General features: G+C 43.2%; 1 protein-coding gene across 3 annotated transcripts in view; it reads left to right on the top strand.

Annotated features, from left to right (window-relative positions):
* Window positions 1-12,212, top strand: part of LOC106562961 (noelin) — a 72,697-nt gene that overhangs the window by 24,796 nt on the left and 35,689 nt on the right. The window contains exon 1 of one of the 3 annotated variants that reach the window (XM_014128093.2): window positions 11,234-11,852. The exons of the other annotated variants lie outside the window; for them this stretch is intronic. Coding sequence (XP_013983568.1) covers window positions 11,703-11,852 — 150 coding nt within the window. The 5' untranslated portion in view covers window positions 11,234-11,702. Of the gene's footprint in view, window positions 1-11,233; window positions 11,853-12,212 lie in introns of those variants that run through there. 3 annotated transcript variants of the gene reach the window in all.

Raw genomic sequence — 12,212 nt, 5'->3', positions numbered from 1 at the left:
GAAAACAGCAGGTTCAGGTAGCACATCCGGTGAACAGTTCAGGGTTCCATAGCCACAGGCAGTTGAACAGTTGAAACTGGAGCAGCAGCACAACCAGGTGGACTGGGGACAGCCAGCACTCATCAGGCCAGGTAGTCCTAAGGCATGGTCCTAGGGCTCAGGTCCTCCGGGAGGGGAGGGAGAGAAAGAGAATTAGAGGGAGCATACTTCAATTCACACAGGACACCAGACATAACAGACTGCTCCTAGCCCCCCGACACATAGACTATTGCAGCTTAGATACTGGAGGCTGAGATGGGGGAGTCGGGGGACACTGTGGCTCTGTCCGACGATACCCCGGATAGGGCCAACTAGGCAGAATATAACCCCACGCACTTTGCCAAAGTACAGCCCCCACACCACTAGAGGAATATCAACAAACCACAAACTTAGATACCCCCTGACAAGGCTGAGTATAGCCCATGAAGATCTCATCCAACGCTGAGCCAAAGGAGGCGCAAACCGGACAGAAAGATTACGTCAGTGACGCAACCCACTTAAGTGATGCACCCCTCCTAGGGAGTGCATGGGAGAGCACTAGTAAGCCAGTGACTCAGCCCCCATAATACGGTCAGAGGCAAAGAATCCCAGTGGAGAGAGGGGAGCTGGCCAGGCAGAGACAGCAAGGGTGTTTAGTTGCTCCACTGCCTTGCTGTTCTCCATCGCATCCCTGGGCCAGACTACACTCAATCATAGGATCTACTGAAGAGATGAGTCTTAAGTAAAGAGTTAAAGGTCAAGACTGAATTTGCATCTCTCACATGGATAGGCAGACCATTCCATAAAATGTAGCTCTATAGGAAAAGCCCTGCCTCCAGCTGTTTGCTTCAAAATTCTAGGGACAGTAAGGAGGCCTGCATCTTGTGATCATAGCATACGTGTAGGTACAGTTCAAGTCGGAAGTTTACATACACTTAGGTTGGAGTCATTAAAACTAGTCTTTCAACCACTCCACAAATGTCTTGTTAACAAGCTATAGTTTTGGCAGGTCAGTTAGGACATCTACTTTGTGCATGACAAAAGTAATTTTTTCCAATAATTGTTTACAGACAGATTATTTCACTTATAATTCACTGTATCACAATTCCAGTGGGTCAGAAGTTTACACACGCTAAGTTGACTGTGCCTTTAAACAGCAAAATGTCATGGCTTTAGAAGCTTCTTATAGGCTAATTTACATGATTTGAGTCAATTGGAGGTGTACCTGTGGATGTATTTCATGGCCTACCTTCAAACTCAGTGCCTCTTTGCTTGACATTATGGGAAAATCAAAAGAAATCAGCCAAGACCTCAGAAAAAAGAATTGTAGACCCCCACAAGTCTGGCTCATCCTTGGGAGTAATTTCCAAACACCTGAAGGTACCACGTTCATCTGTACAAACAATAGTACGCAAGTATAAACACCATGGGACCACACAGCCGTCATACCGCTCAGGAAGGAGACGCCTTCTGTCTCCTAGAGATGAATGGACTTTGGTGCGAAAAGTGCAAATCAATCCCAGAACAACAGCAAAGGACCTTGTAAAGATGCTGGAGGAAACAGGTACAAAAGTATCTATATCCACAGTAAAACGAGTCCTATATCGAAATAACCTGAAAGGCCGCTCAGCAAGGAAGAAGCCACTGCTCCAAAACCGCCATAAAAAAAGCCAGACTACGGTTTGCAACTTGCACATGGGGACAAAGATTGTACTTTTTGGAGAAATGTCCTCTGGTCTGGTGAAACAAAAATAGAACTCTTTGGCCATAATGACCATAGTTATGTTTGAAGTAAAAAGGGGGAGGCTTGCAAGCTGAAGAACACCATCCCAACCGTGAAGCACGGTGGTAGCAGCATCATGTTGTGGGGGTGCTTTGCTGCAGGAGGGACTGATGCACTTAACAAAATAGATGGCATCATGAGGGAGGGAAAATTATGTGGATATATTGAAGCAACATCTCAAGACATCAGTCAGGAAGTTAAAGCTTGGTCACAAATGGGTCTTCCAAATGGACAATGACCCCAAGCATACTTCCAAAGTTGTGGCAAAATGGCTTAAGGACAACAAAGTCAAGGTGTTGGAGTGGCCATCACAAAGCCCTGACCTCAATCCTATAGAAAATGTGTGGGCAGAACTGAAAAAGCGTGTGCGAGCAAGGAGGCCTACAAACCTGACTCCGTTACACCAGCTCTGTCAGGATGAATGGGCCAAAAATCACCCAACCTATTGTGGGAAGCTTGTGGAAGGCTACCCAAAACGTTTGACCCAAGTTAAACAATTTAAAGGCAATGCTACAAAATACTAATTGAGTGTATGTAAACTTCTGACCCGCTGGGAATGTGATGAAATAAATAAAAGCTGAAATAATGTCACGTCCTGACCAGTAACAGGGATTATTTGTTATTATAGTTTGGTCAGGACGTGGCAGGGGGTATTTGTTTTATGTGGTTCGGGGGTATGTAGAGGGGTGTTGTATTTATGTTTTCCGGGATTTTTGGTGTATGTTCTTGTTTTGGTATTCTAGGTTTTCTATGTTGTGTATTTCTTTGTTGGCCGGGTGTGGCTCTCAATCAGGAACAGCTGTACATCGTTGTTTCTGATTGAGAGTCATACTTAGGGAGCTTGTTTTCACCTGTCTGTTTGTGGGTAGTTGTTTTCACATTGCTTTCGTGTATAGCCTGCGAAAATGTTGGACTGTCGTTTCTTTGTTTATTGTTTTTTTTCGTGTTCACTTTAATAAATAAATATGATGAGCACGCAACCCGCTGCGCCTTGGTGTAATTCCTACGACAGCCCTGACAAATAAATAATTCTCTCTACTATTATTCTGACATTTCACATATTTAAAATAAAGTGCTGATCCTAACTGACCTAAAACAGGGCATTTTTACTAGGATTAAATGTCAGGAATTATGAAAAACTGAGTTTAAATGTGTTTGGCTAAGGTGTATGTAAACTTCCGACTTCAACTGTATGTACGGCAAATCGGAGAGATAGAGAGGAGTAAATCTATGCAATGCTTTGTAGGTTTGCAGTAAAATCTTGAAATCAGCCCTAGCCTTAACAGGAAGCCAGAGTAGAGAGGCTAGCACTGGTGTCATTTGATCACATTTTGGGGTTCAAGTCAAGATTCTAGCAGCCGTGTTTAGCACTAACTGAAGTTTATTTTGTGTTTTATCCAGGTAGCCGGAGAGTAGAGCATTGCAGTAGTCTTATCTGAAAGTGATTAAAGCCTGTATTAGCTTTTCTGCATGATTTTTGCAATGTTTTGAATATGGAAAAAAGCTGCCCTTTGATATATTCTTGATATGTTTGTCAGAAGAAAGATCAGGGTCCAGAGTAACGCTGAGGTCCTTCACAGTTTTATTTGGGACCATTAAGATTAATAGTCAGATCCAACAGCAGATCTCTTTGTCTCATGGGACCTAGAAATAGCATCTCTGTTTTGTCCGAGTTTAAAAGTAAAAAATGTACCGCCATCTACTTCCATTCATCTGAAACACAGGCTTCCAGAGTAGGCAATTTTGGGGCTTTACCACGTTTCATCGAAATGTACAGCTGCGTGTCGTTCGCAAAGCAGTGAATGTTGGCATTGTGTTTTCCGAATGTCGTCACCAAGAGGTAGAATATATATTGAAAACAATAGTGGTCCTAAAACGGAACCTTGAGGAACATCGAAACGTACAATTGATTTGTCAGAGGGCAAACTATCCACAGAGACAAACTGATATCTTTCCGACAGATAAGATCTAATCCAGGCAAAAACTTGTCAGTGTAGACAAATTAAGGTTTTCCAACAGTCTTGATGGAGTTCCCACATATGCTGAGCACTTGTTGGCTGCTTTTCCTTCACTCTGCGGTCCAACTCATCCCAAACGATCTCAATTGGGTTAAGGTCGGGTGATTGTGGAGGCCAGGTCATCTGATTCAGCACTCCATCGCTTTCCATCTTGGTCAAATAGACCTTTCACACCCTGGAGGTGTGTTTTGGGTCATTGTCCTGTTGAAAAACAAATACTAGTACCACTAAGCGCAAACCATATGGGATGGTGTATCGCTGCAGAATGCTATTGTAGCCATGCTGGTTAAGTGTGCCTTGAATTCTAAATAAATCCCTGACAGTGTCACTAGCAAAGCACCCCCACACTATCACACTTCCTCCTCTATGCTGCACGGTGGGAACCACACATGCGGAGATCATCCGTTCACCTACTCTGCGTCTCACAAAGACAAGGTTGGAACCAAAAATCTCAAATTTGGACTCATCAGACCTGTGGACATATTTCCACCGGTCTAATGTCCATTGCTCGTGTTTCTTGGCCCAAGTTAGTCTCTTCTTCTTATTGTTGTCCTTCAGTAGTATTTCTTTGCAGCAATTCAACCATGAAGGCCTGATTCACACAGTCTCCTCTGAACAGCTGATGTTGAGATGTGTCTGATACTTGAACTCTGTGAAGCATTTATTTGGACTGCAATCTGAGGTGCAGTTAACTCTAATGAACTTATCCTCTGCAGCAGAGTTAACTCTGGGTCATCCTTTCCTGTGTCGGTCCTCATGAGAACCAGTTTCATCATAGCGCTTGATGGTTTTTGCGACTGCACTTGAAGAAACTTTAACATTTCTTGAAATTTTCCAGATTGATAGACGTTCATGTCTTAAAGTAGTGATGGACTGTTGTTTCTCTTTGCTTATTTGAGCTGTTCTTGCCATAATATGGACTTGGTCTTTTACCAAATAGGGCTATCTTCTATATACTATCCCTACCTTGTCACAACACAACTGATTGTCTCAAACACATTAAGAAGGAAAGAAATTCCACAAATTAACATGCACACCTGTTAATTGAAATGCATTCCAGGTAACTACCTCATGAAGCTGGTTGAGAGAATGTGAAGTGTGTGTAAGCTTTCATCAAGGCAAAGGGTTGCTGCTTTGAAGAATCTCAAATATCAAATATTTTTTGATTTGTTAAACACTTTTTTGGTTACTACATGATTCCATATGTGTTATTTCCTAGTTTTGATGTATTCACTATCATTGTACAATGTACAAAATAGTAACAATTAAGAAAAACCCTGGAATGGGTAGGTGTGTCCAAACTTTTGGCTGTTACTGTAGGTCCGGAGACATGTTGGACAAAACCCACTAAGTGTATGATGTCTCCGAAAGCCTTTTGGAGTGGGTCTGTGAACTTTTCCATGTGAATATTGAAGTCACCAAAAATGTGAATATTATCTGCCATGACTACAAGGTCTGATTGGAATTCCAAATACTCAGTGAGGAATGCTGTATATGGCCCACGAGGCCTGTAAACAGTTGCTATGAAAAGTGTTTGAGTAGGCTGCATAGATTCCATGACTAGAAGCTCAAAAGATGAAAATAGTATTTTTTTTGTTGGTACATTGAAATTTGCTGTCGTAAATGTTAGGAACACCTCCATCTTTGCGGGATGCGCGGGGGATATGGTCACAAGTGTAACCAGAAGGAGAGGCCTCATTTAACACAGTAAATTCATCAGGCTTGAACCATGTTTCAGTCAGGCCAATCAGATCAAGGTTATGATCAGTGATTAGTTCATTGACTATGACTGCCTTGGAAATGAGGGATCTAACATAAAGTAGCCCTATTTTGAGATGTGAGATATCACAATCTCTTTCAATAATTACAGGAATGGAGGAGGTCTTTATTTCAGGGAGATTACTAAGGCAAACACCGCCATGTTCAGTTTTGCCCAACCTAGATCGAGGCACAGACATGGTCTCAATGTGGATAGCTGAGTTGACTACACTGACTGTGCTAGCGGGAGACTCCGCTAAGCTGGCCTGCACCGTATCTCATTGTTTAGCTAGAGGAGTTAGAGCCCTGTCTATGTTGATAGATAAGATGAGTCCGTCACTCCTCAGCAGGCCAGGCGTGGTCCTGTTTGAGGGTGAGTCCCAGAAAGAGGGCCTATTGTCTACAAATTCTATCTTTTGGGAGGGGCGGAAAACCGTTTTCAACCAGTGATTGAGTTGTGAGACTCTGTTGTAGAGCTCATCACTCCCCCTAACTGGGAGGGGGCCAGACACAATTACATGATGTTGACACATCTTTCTAGCTAATTTACACGCGGAAGCACATTCAAATGCATTCACTAAACACATACATAAATCCTCAGCAAATATACACATATCCACAAACACACTCATACAGACAAGACATTCATTTGTTGAGACAAAATTCCAAACACTTATGTCCCGTGTGCTGTTCAGCTTAATCTTTCACCCAGCTAGAAATGTAGGGATCCAAGAGAGAGAGAAGAGAGATAGAGGGAGAGAGTGAGCGAGAGAGCGAGAGGGAGAGAGTGAGTGAGAGAGTGAGCGAGAGAGCGAGAGGGAGAGAGTGAGTGAGAGAGTGAGCGAGAGAGAGAGCGAGAGAGTGAGAGTGGGGGGTTGTAATGCAAGGTTTACACTATAATCAATTCAGTTCTTGGGAGAGTGAGAAATATGGAGAGAAAGATGGAGTCTCTCTGCAGCTGCATTGCATTATGTGATTGACATCTTGGATTTGATTGATTCATAATTCAGTGTGAGTGAAAGAAGTTGTCCATTTGAATTGGCACAGCTCCATCTGACTCAATGGGAGAGATCATTGACGATCATATGTCATACTGTACTTTCACAGTTGTGTATGTAGTAGTAGCAGCAGCAGCACTAGTTATACATGCCATATGGTCATAGTAATCATATAACATGGGAGAATATAGCCGTTTTAAATGACATATTCTAGTCTGACTAAATGAGAGACATAATTGGTGCTGTGTGAACCTCAGGCTTTCTGCATGATACTTACTGTAATGTTCCTTTTACTCCTTAATTTCCTCTCTGCCACTCTCTGTGAATCGGTCAGTCAAGCCAGCCTAGCCTGACAAGCCCGAGCTAGTCCTCCACTGACTGATCTGTTCCAGTGGTTTATCCCGTATTAGCTGATCTGTCCAGGGCATGGTCATAGGGACGGTTTCCCATACACAGACTAAGCCTAGTCATGGACTAAAACCCATGCTCAAGGACTAGGTTGAATTTGTGTTGGGGAACCCACCCAGTTAAAGCAGGTTATTAATGCTTAGCACTGCTATGCAAACTGACTGGCAGAGATGAGATGGCCCTGGGATGGGGTGAGCAGAGCTGAGCTGGGCAGGAGGGGAGGGGAGGTCAAGGCAGGACAGGACAGAACTTGGATGGGTTGGGCTGGGATGGGCAGGGTAGGAGATGGCACACACAGAGGTGAGCTGACCCCCTCTGATACCTCACACTGTCCTGTAGAGTTACAACTGCTGTGTACTGTACACTGAGAAAGGTCAAAGAGAGAGGGGGGATGGAGAGACAGATACATTGTAGGAGGGGGAGAGAGGAAAAGGGAAAAGGAAGGAGAGACTGAAGGTGAGAGAGAATGGGAGACTGAGTCTTATTTATAACAGCATACTGCATTACTGAGAGGACATAAATAGCCCATATAACACTGGATATTTTGGGTCTTGATGTAACCTATAGGTTGAGCACTACCCAGGTAGTGTGATGCTCTGGTCAGTGCTTTGATTCTTTACTTCAGGGTTGGGCAACTCCAGTCCTCGGGGTGCTAATTGGTGTCACACTTTTTCCCCAGACCCAGCTAGCATACCTGAATACAATAATAAACTAATCATGATCTTTGGTTTAGAATGCAATTAGTTTAATCAGCTGTGTTTACTAGGGATGGGAAAAAAAGTGACACCATTCCGGTCACATGAACCAAAACGCTGTAATGAAATTATTTATTGGGTAATATTAAGGGAATTATTAAAGTGAGGATTCAAAATAGTCACAAGGTGATGGGAGAGAGGTGATAGGATAAAAGAAGGAGACAGGTATGGGGTCTAGAGTACTGGTGTGTCATCCTGCTGCTGTGGATATCACTGTGGTTCTTCCCTGTGGGAATGTCTTCCCTGTGGCTCAGTTGGTAGAGCATGGTGTTTTCAATGCCAGCATGGTGTGTGCAATGCCAGGGTTGTGGGTTTTGATTCCCACGGGGGGCCAGTACAAAAAAATATATATATATAAAAAATATGCATGAAATGAAATGTATGCATTCACTACTGTAAGTCGCTCTGGATAAGAGCGTCTGCTAAATGACTAAAATGTAAATGGTTCAGGGGCTGTATGCAGGGCTGGCCCTGGGCATAAGCAACATAAGCGATTGCTTAGGGCCACGGCTGATAATCGAAATTTGGTAGTGTATCAGCAGTTTTTGTCATGTAATGTCAGTTATTGACAGTCACTCAATTAGCCCATGTCAGCAAACATTGATAGCCATCTATCTATACCTTGTTGTAATCATGTCCAAATTACTGACCAGGCACACAAGGCATGTGCCTAGGGGCCCTGACCTATAGGGGGCCCTCATTGATTTTGTTAGTCACTCTCACTCAGGTATCATATGAACATGGGATAAGTCATGGTAAAATGTGTAGAATTGCAGGAAATTAGCTTTAAAACTGCTCATTTTTCTCTCCTCCCCATGGACAAATGACTAGAATTAGTTTTAAAACTGCAAAAATATATCTCCACTGCGTGGCAGAATTTGTAGAATTGCAGGAAATTAGCTTTAAAACAAGAAAATGTTCTGTTCAGCCCCATAACACAATGAGTAGAATTGCATGAAATGTGTTTTAAAACGGAAAGATTTTCTTTCCGCCCTGTGGCAAAATGTTGCAGAAAATGTGCCTTAAAACTGCAACATTTTCTCTATGCCCCATGGCAAAATGTGTAGAATTGCAGGAAATTAACTTTAAAACATAATTTGTTCTCTTCGCCATCAAGAAGGGGACCACTAAAATGCTTTACCCGTGAGGTGGGGGGCTCCCAAACCAAATCTCGCTTCTCAGAGTAGGAGTGCTGATTTAGGATCAATTCCCCCTTGTAATCTTATTCATTGTGAGCTTGAAGGCAAAACTGATCCTAAATCAGTACTCTGACAAGGTTGATACTATATATATGGCCTATGGCTGGGTTTCCAAAACCCTGGTTTTTGCCCTACCACTACAGAGCTGATTCAAGTAATGAGAGAGTGTGAGTGAGTGAGAATCAATTCACCTGACCCTGTATGTCAGGGGTAGGCAACCCTGGTCCTGTAGTGCCGCAGCCACTTCATGTTTTTTGTTTAAACGACTGGGAAGACCAGGTGTGTTGAATTTAGGCAATCACTGAACTGATCAATTAGCTCAGTTGGTCAGGTGTGGTGCCTAGTTGGAACAAAATCCTGCAGTACCTGTGGCACCCCAGGAACAGGCTTGCCTACCCCTGCTGTGCTTGTTCTTTTGCCTGTAACACCTTCAGAAATCATTTTAGGTGATGCAAATTAGGCACACATTCCAACACGAAATTAGTCGCTAACCGTTGGGTGATTCATTTACACATTTAAATTGGGTTGTGACATGTATGTGATATTTCACAGCTATTTAATGAAGAACAGTATTGCCTTATGACTACTGTCCCTTTAAAAGACAGTTTGAAGTACCAGCAACACCAAAAGCAGCTACAAGATGGTGCCAGAGTCTTCAACATCATTAGTTTCAGATTATACTGTAAAGGCAGTGTTGATAATGATAGGTGTGCGCTTTGGGGACTTTTGAATTAAGCTTGGTTTTGTGTTTTAATGCACTTTTTTTTCATTATTGGATAATAAATGCTTGTTATCCATATTGTGTGCACTATTAGGCATATGTACAACCCTTATTTGCCTATCTCACCTTAATATGCCCACCACAACTTCTGATCAAATTCTGAACTGGTGGAGTATTTAAATCAAATCATAATGGACTTTAATTGCATGAGGTTGTTCATTATATGAAGGTCAACTTGAGTAATTATCGGTACCTTAACACCTCGGGGTCCATGGTGGGGGGGGGGTTGAGAAACGTCACCTGCTGCGGCCCGGGATAATTGCCTCGTTCACAACAACTGGGAACTTGGAAATCTCCGATTTCCGACATTAGTGAGTTCAAAACAACTGGGAACTCAGAAACAAATGATCCCTGACTGAGAAAAATCGATTTGAAAAGGTCATCCAACTCGTGAACTTGGGCCTCTTTCTAGAGCTTCAACTATCCGACTTGAAGATCACCTACGTCATGATTTGACCTCGTATTTTTTCGAGTTCACTTTTTTTTTACTTGGCAATAGAAGCGCTCAGCGTCTTGCGAGCAGGCAAGTGGGGCAATTTTACTGGGAATTGCTCTTTCCCCTATTTCCTCTGGGGGCGCGATTGAGGACAATAACGGCGCGCAATCCGAGATTACACAAACCAAGTAGACACGGACCCCCGGTGGCACGAGGAAGGGAGTCTCGATCCTGGTTGACACCATCATTTTTTGCGCGTTGCTTGCGTTGCTATACAAATTAAATAATGTGGTTTCCTCAAGGGTACTTTGGGAAAGGTGATGGTTCTATGTGGAACCACAATGATTTAAAGAACCCTTCGCGCTCTTCAATGGTTCTTTACTGTTTCACAAAAGGGGTCTTTGTTCTTTTAGGGAAAATTAAAACATAGTGAAACGGCTCATCAGAATATGCTGGGTCATGGTATGCGCAAGTTATTTTTGTGCAACCGTGAGTGAGAGTGTCATTCCAGTTTTGTAATCTGTTATGTTGTGGCATTATATGTAACTATGGCCGGTAACGGTGTTTTTTTGTATTAATTGAGAACGGTTGTCCGTTGGTCGCAATTGTTCTCAGGGATCCGCAGTTGTTCCAGAGGTAGTTCACTTCATATTCACCTTGTCAATTAACACAATAATAACACCTAAGGGATGTTAGCAATATGATATTGCTGACAAGAATAAAAATAAACGGCGGTTCTTCAAATTGATCTAGAAAGAATCGTTCAGACTGAGAACGATTCTTTATGGAACCATTCTCCACAAAGTTAAATAAAGAACCGTAATAAAGGGTGCTATATAGCCCCGAAAAGAGTTGTAACCATAGTGGAACCCTTTTTTTGTGCTATAAAGAAAACATTTGAATGGGTCTTTATAGCACCGTACATGTTCCAATTAGAGTCTTGAAAAAAATGGTTCTATATTGCACCAAAAGGTTTCCGCTACGGTTACAAGCCAAATAACCCATCTGGCAGTATACATATCCATTGTTTTCTGTGTATATATCTGCAGGCACCTCCTTCTCCATTTGGAACAGCCTGTGTGTAGTCACTCGCACTTATATTCAAGAGTGCGCGAGGCAGGAGGCGGACTGAGGGCGTGAACGAAAGAGGAAGGGAGAACGGGAAAGCCACCAGAGCGCGGGACAGCACAGAGACAGCACAGAGCCCTTTGAATTGAATTGAAAGAGATAGGCCTGTCCATCCAGATTTCTCCATCTCCAACCCACAACTCAATCTCACTTTCTCACGACTTTCGGGTCTGTCCGATTGGTTATCGAGGCTTTATTCTCATTAACGTGATCCATACCTGCTCCTCCGAGCTTTTTCCAGCTCTGAACCATTCCGCCATTCACCAGTGATGTCCAAGAAACGACCGACCGAAACGGGGCTACGGGTGTTACACCAGCAGGCTATGGCTTCACCAGGCAACATGGATTGCCTTGCTCGTTTCTCACCGGATTGTGCCGAAATAGAATGCAGCTAATTTGGGTTAAACACAGAGTGAAGAGATGTCGGTACCGTTGTTGAAAATCGGTGTGGTGCTGAGCACCATGGCGATGATCACAAACTGGATGTCGCAGACGCTGCCCTCGCTGGTGGGACTCAATACCACCAAGATCACCGCGGAGAGGGCAGGCTACCCGGACAGGAGCACCGGAGTAAGTGGCACCACAACTTTTCGTTTCTCGCGGCTTCGTTTTGTCTGCATATTATTTTCTCAACTATTACTCGTTTTATTTTATTCGCTCTCATTGGTTCATTAATTATTAAACGTATAAAAGCCCTTCTCTTAAAGCTCTTTTTTTTTTGCTTGACTGGGTCACTAGTGTATTTTTATGTTGCGCTGTCTGTTTCCAACGCATGGTTGGCTCTCAGATCTTAGAGCAAATGGAATTGCAGAGGCATGATTGATATCGTCTTTTCCAGTCTGATATCACTCGAGAGAGAGAGAGAGACTAGTTGTAGGTTACTGTATTTTCGAGGTGAGGCGGGGGAGCGCGCTGAGAGGAGGAGGAGAA

The sequence above is a fragment of the Salmo salar genome, chromosome ssa11 (genome assembly GCF_905237065.1).
Source record: "Salmo salar chromosome ssa11, Ssal_v3.1, whole genome shotgun sequence".
NCBI classification, from domain to species: domain Eukaryota; kingdom Metazoa; phylum Chordata; class Actinopteri; order Salmoniformes; family Salmonidae; genus Salmo; species Salmo salar.
Note: the sequence above shows the minus strand (reverse complement) of the source record. Positions and strands in the feature narration are given on the sequence as shown.